General features: G+C 40.9%; 1 protein-coding gene across 3 annotated transcripts; it reads right to left on the minus strand.

The window, feature by feature from the left end:
* Nucleotides 1–326: 326 nt before the first annotated feature.
* Nucleotides 327–11,759, minus strand: LOC147630595 (uncharacterized). Of its 3 annotated transcripts, none has more exons than XM_086810525.1 (11): nt 10,532–11,759; nt 10,117–10,434; nt 9,972–10,025; nt 7,139–7,213; nt 6,926–7,018; nt 6,729–6,817; nt 3,836–4,226; nt 2,289–2,621; nt 2,024–2,190; nt 1,802–1,893; nt 327–1,693 (listed from the first exon to the last, which is right to left on the minus strand). In XM_086810525.1, exons 1-11 carry the CDS (start codon nt 10,713–10,715, stop codon nt 1,429–1,431), a joined length of 2,061 nt encoding a protein of 686 aa, XP_086666651.1. In that variant the 5' UTR covers nt 10,716–11,759; the 3' UTR covers nt 327–1,428. The 3 variants fall into 3 exon arrangements, with proteins under 3 accessions (XP_086666651.1, XP_086666650.1, XP_086666652.1); XM_086810524.1 differs by having other exon boundaries at nt 7,139–7,273; XM_086810526.1 differs by having other exon boundaries at nt 7,139–7,273; nt 10,528–11,584.
* Nucleotides 11,760–14,461: the final 2,702 nt, after the last annotated feature.

A 14,461-nucleotide genomic window follows, 5' to 3' on the forward strand; every position in this document is an offset into this window, starting at 1 on the left:
AGTTTCAGTGTTGTTTGCATTATTAAAAAAATTGGACACACTAAAGATTTTGTGGGAAAAAATTTGAGAAAGAAACCTTCAAGTTTCAAAAAATATCATTTGCACATTCTCTTCAAATTTATTTGTTTTTCTTTAAAACTCCACTAAATAATCACAACTAATTTTAAAAATCCCACCATAGATATTTTTTACAAATTGTCAAAAAGAGTGCTATGGGAAAAACCTCCTTTATTTTCACAATCTTGATCGTGCTTACATATAGCTAGCAAAAAGACCTCAATTGATGGGTACACACACATAGAAAGAGAATTAATTTTAAACAATTATTTAATAAATTTGTGCATGCTAATTTAAAACTACAATGATTGCAATGAAAGAGAGAATTTTATGTTTGACAAGTGCCCTTAACATTTGCCATGCAAGGCTTGCTTGAGATAAAAGAGAGACCCATCTCCAGCCTTCCTTAAATAATCTTTAAAGAGGTTCTTAAGTGCAGCTCTCTCTATCTCTCTTGCCTTTAAATGCAGGAATCTTGGCTGGCTATGGGAACTTCATGGGTTACAGGCTATACAGAGATCCATAGGTAACATCAAATGTGTGAATCTACATCTTTATTTTACTAGTTGCTTGTCAGTTATGATATGATCATTAGCTGCATTTGAGATGCCTTAGGGAAGTCATTGAACAGACTGCACGTAATGGAACGATACTTCTTTTTAGTAGGAACAACACAGCATATTCTTGCATGTCTCATAGAGTGGACCGAATGCCAAAGTGCTCAATAAACCCATAACAAGCTGTACATGTATAACTTGAGCACTGTCTTTGCAACAAACCCCTGCAATACTAGGTACACATATACCTGCCCCTGCTCTTCTAGGTAAATAATAAGTATGACAAAGGAGCAGAATCTGCTGCTCTAGTGAGTGTTCTCTCCAATTCCTTCCTTTCCTTCTAGACTAAGTTCATGTATGACTTGCTTGCAAACAGGCAGTCTACTTTACAGACAACTCACACACTGCAAAAGAGCTAAGCTCTCGTCCATGGCCTCAATATCTCAATCACGAGCATTATATATGGGCCTGGGAGACAAGTTCACGCCCAACAATATGAGACACTGCTGTGACCCCCATCTGGTGCTTCACTTTAGCCCTAGTCCTCCTTTGTTTTGAGTACAAGGCCCCTTGCCTTAACTTGCAGAAGGTACTTTCTCACAAGCCAACATACATCAGATCTCACCACATCATGCCCTCCATGCAAATGCATTGCACATGCATTTGCCCCTTCACAAATGAAATTATCCCCGCGTGAACACCGTTCCAACCCATTGCACAAGAAGTTCATCATCTCTTCATTAGTGAAAGGATCAGTCAGGCAGCTATCAGAGAAATAACCAACCGTCTTTGAAAATGTTTGACAAACTAAGCCTTATCTTGGCTGGTCACCTTGCATATTTGGTATCTCAGTAAGAGCCAGACTACCATTAGAAGGGTTGCCTGTTCTCTGTAAAGGATCCGAGTCTGACCTATCCCAGTGCCTCCTATCGAGCCTTGCCAATGCTACACGACAAACAGGGCAACTGTCACTGCAAACCAGCCATTTGTCTATGCAGTCCACATGAAAAAGATGGCAACAGTGCGGAATTGTACGCAAAATATCCGCAGCCACATAATCACCCAGGCAGATAGGGCATCTGATAGCAAATTGGAAGCATTAGAATAGCTATCTCAGTTGAACAAGAAAAACAAGAAAGCACTTGGCCAAACCTTTACATGGGATAGCATGAAGAAGAAACACTTACTGTGCCTTATCCTTGGCAAGCTCAATGGCTTCAAATAGCACCAAGGGAAAGCTTTCAATAACTCTCTTGTCAAGTCCACCTTCGCTTGAGACCTGGCAATAGCATTCACCAAATCTACAAATCAAAATTTTATTTTATAGCAAACTGCATCCCTTATTTTATAGCCTACGCCACACACGAAGAACTAGTCAAAAAGGTTTTATTATTTCTGTAGGAGCATACATTTTGAACCTCCCCATCGTCGAAGTCAAGAGCGCCAGATTCTAGATCCAAACGCTGTGAATTGGTTTGATGAAGAATTCTTTCAACAATGGCTATGGCAAAGCAAACAAGAAATGAGGAGCTTACAGTTACAAATATTAGAAACCCAGTGCTGAGCGCTTTTCCACCTGTGCAAGAGGCAACATTTACAGTAACCTTTTAGAATCAAAAAAGTTAACAAGAATCAAAAAAATAAGCACAAAATGGATTAAAGCAGGGCACATACCAGGGAGATTCACAATTATATCATAGGAGGAGTTTTGATGTACAATGTAGTCTAGATTGAACAATCCAAGTATAAGTTCTCCTAAGAGTGTTTCAGAATCACCATGGTACTCCAAATCACCAGAGGTATTACCAATAAGGGCTAATGAATAGTTAGATAGTGTGGGAAAGCCTCCATTATTGGCCAACAAGATCGAATTGCTCCCATGGTGAGAAAATTTGATCAACCAGTTACTCCGGTCATGCACCTTAGGCTTCCTCATCTTAAAATAAGCCACTTGACCTGGGAAAAGCATACCAGATATATTCTGCTTGGGGTTCGGAGAGTCTAGTGCTGAAAAATCCCAAAAAATGACCATCAACACCAATTCTCAAATTAGCTTTATCAGGCAAATCCAGCACACTTACATGCCAAACACATTTTACACACGATTTCACACATATACACACACATGTACATGCATACATGTGTACCTGTATATATATATATATATATATATATATATATATATATATATATAGAGAGAGAGAGAGAGAGAGAGAGAGAACAGAAGAAAGAAAGAGAGATATTAAGAGAGGGGGGAGAGAGAGAGCTGAGAGCAGAGACACTTACAGTCTTTAAGTAATGTTAATAAACTTCTAATGCACTTCACTTAACAGTGGGGGTGTTATATATTTCATCTTCAAAGTACATATACTTTCAGGAGGTGTACTGTTTAATAGCTTCTAATGTACTTCACTTCACAATAGCAGAGTAAAATATTTCATATTAAAAGTATCTAGACCTTCTAGTGTACTTCACTTCACAATAGGGGTGTAAAATATTTCATATTAAAAGCATGTATACTAACAGATGTGTGCACGCCCGCTTTCTTACATACATATATACCTTCATAAGGTCAAAGAAATCTGAACTTACGAATTGAGAGATTTGAGAAAGAAATAATAGTGAAGAAGGACAAAGACAAAAACAAAGCATTTGAAAGATCAAAAATAAATAAACTAACAAACCTAGCTACTAAGGAGAGGAAATCAAAAGATAATATCAAACGATGACTTTTAATTAAGACATTAACAAAAAAAACAAAAAAACAAAAAAAAACAATTAAACAAGAAACAAGAACACATACATACAAGAAAACAAGAAAACATACATATATATATATATATATATATATATATATATATATATATATATATATATATATAGAGAGAGAGAGAGAGAGAGGTGTATGTATGTATGTATACATACATATACACACAATTATATTTATATACGTACACATTTATTTATTTGCTTTATTAATTTATATTTATTTATGTTTATTTATATTTATGTTTATTTATATTTATATAAATTTATTTATTATTTTTATTTATATTTATATACATGTGTATATGTCATGCATACATGTAGGACTGCATGCGTGGACATGCATGCGTGGACAGTCATGAATAAGATACCGGCGTTAGAAGTGAAGGCCCCTAGGGATACCAAGAAAGCATTGTTCGAGTGAAAATATTAAGAGCATAGTCTAGGAAACATACATCCTTCACAAAACTGGCCACCATAGTCAGCCTCACACAAGCACACACGATCTGATATGCATTTTCCATTTGGGTAAGAGCAGTTTCTTGGACACAAGTAGCTGGAGCTTTGTGGAGGTGTAGTGGAGATGGTGAGATTGACAAGAGAGGTTTCTTCCACACATGCATCATTGTTGTAGATCCCAATGAAAAATAGTCCTGTTCCAACAAAATAGTAGTAGTGATAATTTAGCCTATTCAGGTAGCCTAGCTTGTCAGCATAGTTGTCAATATCGAATTCTGACGGTAGCGCTTCCTGTTTGTGGCCTCTATCTCCAGGCTTCAAAAAGAGCATAACATCACCACGTGAACGAGACATCTCCACCAGAATCCGGGATTCCGGGCTGGAAACCTGCATGTCAATCCATTGCACGATTCACTCAAGTCTCTAAATGTTTGAATCAGAACCTTACAGTACAAATTGGAATAAAGAATGCAGATGTACCTAACGCCTGCCTTCAACCTATACAAATGGTGTTTCTTTTCCAAAAACTGCTCTAAAGGTATGTGTGATGCTAGAAAGTGCAAACACACAAACACATATGATAGCATCATTAAGAAACTACAAAACCTGGCATCTTTGTATCCTGTACCTCTACAAGAGCAGATTTAACAATCAACCTCGCATGTGCCATCCACATTGCTCCATTCCACAAACAACCACAAACTACTTAAGTTGTTGCATTCAGACGACTGAAATGGGAAGAGCAGAAGCCTATTTGTAGGGGAATCTGCCCTTCTGTGAGCTGCTCGACCTGCTGCTACTCCCAACCTGCCCAACCACTATCCAGACTGACCCAACCTGTCCAGTCCGTTCCAGACCTGTCCAGAAGCGCTGCCCGGCTGCTGCTTGTTGGGCATCTTGCCTGCTGACCAACTATGTACATGTCTCGCACCTGGCACTTAGCCTTGTAAGCGTCCTAGACATCTATATGAACATCGACTTTGAGAGGGTTTGGAGTTTGCCAACCTGGCCTGCTTTGATGGCAAATGGCCCCTGTATTGGGGCTGACAAACTGCACAGTTCACATCAATAACCCCAAAAGTTGCACTTTCTGGTACAGACATGTCACCATGCCACCCAAAGACAATAGGTGCCATAATAACACCTGTCACGTAATTCCGAATCCTTGAGGCACACAGCCTGATAAATTCCTTGAGGCACACAGCCCGATAAAATGCACAACTAACCCAAAGCTTGCACTTTCTGGTACAAACATGTCACCGTGCCACCCAATTACAGTGGGTGGATGTGACCACCTGTAAAGGGTTTTCAAATCTTGCGGCACACAGCCTATGAGAATGGCAGGGTGGGAACAAAACAACCAAGTGTCATGAGAGGAAAAAAACCCATGCATGAACAACATTTACAGCAAACAGATCAGTGTACACTGCAATTGGGCAGACTTTTGCCACCATTGTGGAGGCCAAAAAAAGCCCCGGTCAGGCCCCCGAAGCCCAGCCAAGGGCTGGGCATGTGAACAGCCCCTATAGATGATTTTTTCCTCATTCTAGTCATGCATCATCTTGCAGTCTGAAGACCAGGCCACCCAACAGACTTGAGGGGCGGGGAAGGCAATAAATAGCTCTCTTATGCCCTTACTCATTGTTTCCACTTAGAAGCCCAGTGTTTTGTTGCCACACAATTCAGCAACCAAACCAGCAGAGAAATCAGCCTCAAAACTAGCAAAAGGTGCAGCAAATACCAATCTCATGTGTAAAGCAAATACTTTACAAGTTGCACGTGAAGGGGAAAGTGGGACCCAGTGACCGTGTCACGGGTGAGTGAAACTCTTTCAATGTTCTTTCATTGCTGTCTAAGCCGATTCAGTGCCTTAAACCTTCACTATTTGCAAATCCTACATCAAGAATACCTAACGTCTCACACAAGTCAAATACAATACTTATCCAGGCTACTGTTAAATGTAAATGCTTTGTAGCCATTTAACTGCCACTGTAACAAGGAGTGTAAATCTCAGGACAATTAACCATTAAGTTAATTAAACACATTTATACATGACAGATCAAACCACATAATCACAAGACCATAAACATTGCACTAGGGGTCAAAGACAGGTCACCACCCCCTCCTCTTAAGGTATTTTATTACCAAAAGAGTCTCTCTTGTACAAGCTTTGAATAACCGGGAGCTACCTCCACAGGCTGATTCAAATATCCAATTACAATTGAGAGAAGAAAACATTCCAACAGTAGAGTGTTGGTCTACTAGATCGTTTGCCACACAAATGATCACACAATCACGGATTTTTGGCAACTATGCACCTACCTGAAGCTTATCTAGCAGTGTACCAATATCATCCAGCCACTAAGCCACTATTTGGTGTCTAAACCAGGCCTATGTGTCCAATTGCTCAACCATGGCTTCTCCACACGACGGAGGCCTTACAAAACATAAGCACCTAAACCCATTACAAAATAGATTGAGGGTGGACATTCATATCTGGTAGCAAGGTGCTGGGTTCCTCACCAAGGAGCCCACTGGCTTGGGTGCCAGCTATTATAAGCTCTTGAATTAAAGTTTCCAAAGAGAATTAGTTGTTCTTTGTGAGCCCTCCATTGCAAGGACATGGTCATCAAATGTCTGTGAGATTAGGTTGAGGTTTGCACAAGATAGACTAGTAGGTGCAAGCGAACGAGGTGTCAAGCAATGCCTGGAGGCATAGGCATAGGAGAATCAAAGGTTTGCACAAGATAGACTAGTAGGTGCAAGCGAACGAGGTGTCAAGCAATGCCTGGAGGCATAGGCATAGGAGAATCAAAGGTGATAAAATGCAATCATCACCAGCCCAAAACACCAAGCAGAAACGTAATAAATCACAAAACCAGTACATACATTGAACGTGTAGTATTTCCACTCCCCTGACTGCAAGGATACGTCAAGGACTTCCACATTTGCTTGGTCAGTTGCCAAATAAACCTGATCTGCGGGATCAAAAATAAAATAGTAAGATTGGTAAACCTAACTAGGAAACTAGATTTAGCCAAGTTAATAGACACAAAAGCTTCTCTAGATAAGCTACCCAACCACACCTGCCGCACAGACGAAGTTCTCTCTAATGTCATGACACCCTGCTGTCCCAACACTAACGCATGGTTTGCTTAGCTCATAGAGAGTGCTGCCATCTGTGATTTACAAAGGCACAAGTCATTTTTGGCCATGGCTGGCACACATGAAAAAAAGTTGGGATAAGTGAACGATGCCCCAAGCATTCACAAGATAAATGCAGCCTCTTGGGTTCTCACCTGAACACCATGCCTTCAAATAATAATCGAGCGAGCTTCCTACAGATGAAACACCAACGTACCAAGGCATCGTCACTGCATGAGATTCAGAAAGTTGCATTTTGATGAAGGCATAAGACTGGCGACAACTGACCTCTGCAAGCATCTTTATTCATGTCAGGAAAAAGGTGTTCATCAACAAACGAGATAGACACATGGATAAAACAGTAGTTCAGAGCATTAATACTCCAAAATCAGTCTAGCAAAATAACAATTCAAATAGAATCCTTATGCTCCAACCAAGGAAAATCATGCACTGGCTCGCTTCTATTGGACGTGGCATCAACCCAAATATCATTCCTTTAAAAATGTCCATTTTTCCACTTAAACAGGTTCATCTTCATCCTTGTTGGATGTAAAAGCCATACTCCCTGCTCATTTGAGAGGGCCCTATGTTTCTATCAAAACTACTCACTTTCTCCAATCTAGAAAAGCTTTCTGCTACGTCACCCACTCTCTATTGGACCAACTAGCACCTAACTTGTTTCAAATGCAATGATTGGCCCATTTACATCCTCTGCACTACTGCTTACCATTTCACCTTGGTTGTAATCTACCTTGGCCATATATCATATTGTTGCATGATAAATGCATTGTATAGTCTATATCAAGGTAGCCAATGCGCCCATTATCCCCATTCCTTCAAAGAATAACCAGCTACAGAGTACAACCAAAGACTAAGAAGAAAATTCATGTGCAAGTAGTTCGTTTGTCGGAATGCATAGCGGAAAATGAGAAGTGCTGTGGAGAACAAAACGCAGAAGTGTAGAGAGAGAGAAGCTGTATAAACTCTGCTATATACACATGAAACCGATACAAAAATAGGTGTGGAAGTAAGGGTGGTATTTATACCAACCACCAGTACTGGTCGGCTAGGTCAAAACAGCCAACAGGCAGCCTGAGATGTCCACAACTGAAGAAGATGCAGTCGGCCAACAAAAAATCAAGTCGGCCTCGACAAAAATCCAATCGGCCAGGACAAGTGCACTCGACTAGAGAAATATGGCCCCCATGACCAAAAAAATAGAGAGAAATATGAAAAAATGGAAAAAAATAGAAAAGGCTCTTGGGCGAGCACACCCACAACAAAGGCCCACTCCTGGAGTCATGTGCCTGGAAGCACTACTATTGAGAATCCACTCCGAGTATCCCTAACGATTAAACCAACTGCCTCCCTGCTCGAAGAAGATGAAGCAGTTGTGTCCATAATCTCCAAGTGCACAAAAGCTGGAGTCTTGGCTGCTACAACTGAAGAATCGGCACTCTTCTCGGTACTCTACTTAGGACATTTCCTCCAATAGTGGTCTTTCTCGCCATAATTGCTACAGGTCCGCTCAGCCTTCAAAGTATCATGCTCTGAATCAGGCTTCTTCTCCGAAGACTTCTCCGTTGAAGACTTCCCTTTGCCCTTATGGGGTAGTGGTTGTTAAGGCCTTTCGATCGCCGGCCCATCAAGGCTTTAAAACCTCCAATCTGCGGAGGGTTCGTAAAACGCTCTTCTTGGTCCAAGACCATAGGCACAAGCTCCTTCCATGTGATGGTATTGAGCCTGCCACCACTGGTAATCAAAGAGGAGTAAAAAGCTGAATACTAAGAGGTCAGATGAGACAACAAGTGATGGCCATGTCCTCTGAAGATATCTCCTTCCCCCATCCTGAAGAACCTCCTGCTGAAGAGCCTGCAACTTGTTGATGTGCTCCCGCATCGTCGAAGACTTTGCAGGATTCATCACTTGCATCTGCACTTCCAAGGAAATTCGTTTTATGGCTGATACCCTGTTATACAACTGAGAAGCTAAATGAAGCCAAATCCCTCTAGCCAGCGTCGATATGATTAATCACTTGTGGTATGCAATTAAGGAAGATGAAAGAGTGCACACAAGCATTGACATGATCCCACAACTGTGCATGAGCCTCCCGTTCTTTCCTAGTGGAGAGTAAAAGCTCCCCGTCCTCCAACTCCGACCATGGAACACCAACCACAATGACATCAGCCAAGTCATAAGACTGCAAGACAAACTCCATCATTACCTTCCAAATGCCATAGTTAGTCCCGTCCAACTGTCAATCCACCAGGATTGTGGGGAGAGTAGGAATCTTCACGTGCTTCTCAGTTATCTCAAGCAAATCTGCTATCTCAAGGGTTCACAAAGTCTTGTGAAGGGAGGATGGGTGGGAAAAAAATGAAGAAGAGGCTGCAAATAAAATGCAAGGTGGTTGTCCAATGGTGATGGCCGTCTTCTACCCAATCTCCAAGTCCCGAACAGCCCAAGAAATCTCCAATCAGCCCCACAAAAATCAGCAAACCCTCAAGCTCCCACTGTCTCCAAGCTTCAAGCCACCTGGGGCTCTAATACCATGTCGGAATGCACAGAGGAAAATGAGACAAGTGTTGTGGAGAGAAGTGTAGAGAGAGAGAAGCTGTATAAACTTTGCCACACACACATGAAACCGATACAAAAATAGGTGTGGGGGCAAGGGTGGTATTTATACCACTCTCCAGAACTGGTCGGCCAGGTCAAAATAGCCGACACGCATCCTGAGATGTCCACGACTGAAGAAAATGCAACCGGCCAACAAAAAATGAAGTCGGGGGACAAAAATCCAATCGGCCAGGACAAGTGCAGTCAGCCAGAGAAATACAACCCCCACGACCCCAAAAAAAAAAAAGAGAGAAATACGAAAAAAAGGGGAAAAATAGAGAAGGCTCCTGGGTGGGCACACCCACAACAAAGGCCCTCACTGAACAGTCAGGAGATGACTGCTAACGTCGTTATGGTGAGAAAACCACTTACTCTGTTCCACTTGTGTGAAAGGCTTACAGCTGTTCAAACTCTGAGAACGGATACCTGCATAAGTAGAGAGGCATTAGCTTCATCTTTTTGTAGCAAAGCTCATGATCAATCCTTCAAGGGTTCCAAATGTTTCACAATAACTCACGTGTAGAAGCCAGAATTGTATCATTGTCGGAATCAAAAAGTGGATTACGACCCTCCATATCCAGCCAGAGCGTGTAATTGACATTGTCTAGATCAGAAGATGTTGAAATATTTGCAAAGCTTGATTCAAGGGAAACAACCAGATCCATGTTCTCCGCTGCACACTGTTGTGCTTCTAGCTTGTAAACAGTAAGCACACCTGGGCTGACATCTCCAAGAATGCTGGAGCGGTTTAAAAAGAGCGTGGCATTCTCCAAGACATAGGAGTGTGGCAGGAATGGAGAAGACATGCACGCATTGAAATCTGTAACACATACAACTGATGGACAATTGCATGAGAAGACAGCTCAAAGAAATAAAGACAAAGAGCCCCAGCAAACAATTGCAAAAGATGACAATAACGATGATCAACCTACTGTAGAAAATGAAACAATGGAGAATCCAGCTTGCACAAGTGTTGATAGCAATGTGACGATCAAGGGAGACGTAGTTCGCAAGAGAAACCATAACCGAATTGCAAGGTTGGGTATGGGGAGTCTTGTCTTGATCTTCTCCTCTTAGATATGGCTTAGGGTTGTCTGAATTCAAGGTAGCTGGCATTCATCAGAGACACACTAGGGTTTTTGGGATGAAAAGCTCATGCCTTGCCAAGGGGAAAAGCAAAGATACTATCTGTACAGGCTCTCTCTCTCACTGTTTGATCAGAGATATTGCTTAACCTCCTTTTCTTCTTGTCCATGGTGCCTCCTTCTGAGGAAGGTTGGAACCATCTGAGGTAGATTGCATCCACTGCTTCACTCTGATGTAGGTCCTAAATGAGTGCAGCTTGCATCCAGCACAGAGCTCAAAGAGATTTTAGGGTTTCTCAAAGCATTACTTTCCTGGCATTCCCCGGAGAGATAGAGTGCAGAAAAGATGAAAACTTTGCTTCTTCCTTTGCTGGAACGAGAAGGCTTCTCTTCTTCTCGGTCAGCTTGCAAGCCACAGGCTCCATCTGAGGGAGGTCCTTCTGAAGTAGCTTGCATGCGAAGCACAGAAGCAGAGGAAAGATAAGGAAACCCTAAGATCAGCCAAATTTCCAAGCATTCCAAAGGGGAGAAGCAGGGTCTTTCTCTTCGTCTGCACGCACTAAGGTTTAAAAGGGGCTCTTTACAGAAGCATTTTCTTGCTTTATCTGCCACATCGGAACCCACTAGCCCACCATGGCCAGCTTCTCTTTCTTCTTCTTCTTCTTCTTCTTCTTCTTCTTCCTGTAGCGAGGCCAGGCCTGGCCTGGCGAGTCCTCTAGAGGGGGTGGAGGAGGGGGGGCAACACCTGCACCAGATGTAGTAGGTAACACAGACAAATATGGTTGCGAACACATTAAGGGCTGCAGGTGCGATGCCATAAAAGGCGAAGCAACAGACGCACAGTACACACAGGAAATAGCTCCCCGGGTCACGACCTGCTTGGAGCTACTACCGCCCCCCGGACGGCGAAGCAACCCAGGCCAGTATATACAACCCAATGTCAACTACCTCACGACCTGCTTGGAGCTACTACCGCCCGCGAAGCAACCCAGGCCACTATATACAACCCAATGTCAACTACCTCACAGCATTAACCCCCCTTCCCAATTTTCAACCTTACCCTTCGTTTTTGCATGGGAATTTAAAATTTACACACCGAATATTTATCGTAGTAGCTTAGTGGTAAAGTAAGAAATTAGTATCCTCCCCCTTGAAGTAGAGATTTAGTGAAGTCCGTGTCACCCTATAAAGATGTCTTTTCAATCAATTTTTGGATCTTCTGTCCCTTCTTTTTGCATTTGTCCATCAGATGTCCCTTTTTTAACCTTTGTCCATCAAATACATGATCCCAATTCACATTTCCCGAAACTTCTCCCCAACAATTACGGACACTAGTGGCCTGACCCATGCTTTGCACTTATATGATTCCCAGCTTGATATTTTCCAAATTCCTAGAGTAATAGGCGCCTACCCCTCCTCTAACCTCCAAATTGCATCCCAAACCTCCAAATTCTTGCCACGTGGTAGCTTCGTGAAACTCTTCCTTAATATAATATACTAGTGGGTTGACCCATGCTTCACACGTGTGTGTGTGTATATATAATTCCCAATTTGATATTTTCCAAATTCCTAAAGTAATAGGAGCCTACCCCTCCTCGAACCTCCAAATTCTTGCCACGTGGTAGCTTTCCTTTATATAATATATATTGAGATAGAGAAGAGAAGAGATGAACATGTCCAAATGTGAGGTTATTTCAAGATATAATGGATACAAGTAACCTCACCCATCTTTAACGGGTAGAAGCCCACCCCTCCTTGAACCTCCGAATTGCCTCCCGAACCTCCAAATTCTTACCATGTTATCACGTAGTGCCCTCGTGAAACTCTTCCTTTTGAAAATATAATGGATAAGGATCAAGGTGACCATGCAAGGTAATAAGAAACACATGGCAAGTCATATTCTCAACATGCAAATTGGAGGGTAACACCTTCCCATTAGATTCCCATTAGATTGTACAAACAACATGGTCAAGCAAGGGAGCATAATAAAATTTCCAAACAAGACAAACACAATGGAGGCCTTGAGGGGTATGCTCTTCATTCTTGAAATTGTCTTAATTATCAAATATATATGTGAATAACATGATTATAACAACATATGCCCACCACAAATATGGACTCCCTCCATCAATCCTAAGGTCGGCCATATCCCAAGGTCCAACTAAAATCAATGGATCATATCTATAATTCTTAGGGACAAAGTGTGGTCCACTATAATTGGTTTTTCGCAAGCAAAGGGCAATGGTTATATCTTGTCATGCAGGAGGACCATTACGAATTAAAGACAAGGGGAGTAGCCACCTTTGCATTCCATGGTTGGTGGGGTGTCACTCACACAGAATCGGCCATGCACTCACTGCCTTTTAGTACATGCATCAAAGTAGGTTGAGGGTGAGATAAGTGTGTGGTTTATGTTGATTAGTCCTCCCTTTCTCTAGTGGAGGCAAGGTCCCACAATACCTACCATTCCAAACTTTTCATGCTTCATTCAAGATGCATCTTAATAATCTCGTATAATCTACATTATTTTTACTCCACACAAAGCTTTCAAGATTTTTTCCACTTATTTTACTGATTCCACTAAGGTCATGTATTAAATATGTTGATTTGAACTTGTTCCATGTAACCAAAAAAAACGTGGACAAACAAAATAATAATAATGAAAACTAAGGCCATGTATTAAACATATGTTGATTTGAATTTGTTCCACCTAGCAAAAAAAGTTAACAAGAAAAAATAAATAATGAACGTTAAACATGATCTACATGACACTATTTATGTAAGGGTTACATTCCATGATGAGTTTTAAATAGTAGTACAAAAGTTTATGAAAATATAACTCCAAGCAATACCATAAAAGATGAACTCCACCAAAATTAGAACAACCGAATGTAACAAAGCTTCATAAGACTTCGTATAGTTATAAGTGAATGTTAAGCTACAAAATTGAAGGAATATTCTAACTCAAACACACTAAGATGTGACAAGTACATAGGGTGATTTCTCTAAATCATGAGAAATCCTACTTTGCTAATTGATTAATCACACAAGCCCACAAGTTTTATTCATTGTAATTATTAAAAGGTATATTTTTAAATGATTGGATCAACAACCTATACTCTTACTAAACATAAGTTATTCCCCTTCCACATGGCCGAAGGAGAGGAGCGAGAGGGCCAAGGGAAAAAAAGGGGAGCAAGTCACTCTACCCCTTTTTCGAATTTGAATTTTCTCATCTCAATTTTTGAAAGGAGAGTTATCCTTTCTTACCTAATGATTTCCTTGAGAGAAAAGGCCTCTCTTAAAAGGTGAGCTTCATGATGAAAACTTCAACTTGTAGGTGTCTCTCTCTTTCTATCTCTCATTGTAAAGAAAATATAAAAGACATTACATGTAAGATGCATTTAATTAAGAGTGAGGTGAGCACACCTCACCACACATCCCCACCCTTTAAAATTTAATCTAAATTAATTGAAATTATATGTGTATGAGTGTATATATAAAAATTTATTTATATTTATAAATGTACATATATGTATAAATGTATTTATAAATGTACATATATACATATATTTATATATATACATACATACATACATGTGTGTGTGTGTGTGTGTGTGTGTGTGTGTGTGTGTGTACCTATATGTGCCTAAATATAATTAAACATAATATTGTATATAATATATATTTGTGTGCGTAACACACACACACACACACACACACACACACACAGTCTATCTAGAAGAGTGTGTGTAAGAAGAGATAGGGAGTGTGTGT

This window comes from Cibotium barometz, chromosome 16 (genome assembly GCF_041138505.1).
Source record: "Cibotium barometz isolate CiBa-2024 chromosome 16, ASM4113850v1, whole genome shotgun sequence".
NCBI lineage: Eukaryota > Viridiplantae > Streptophyta > Polypodiopsida > Cyatheales > Cibotiaceae > Cibotium > Cibotium barometz.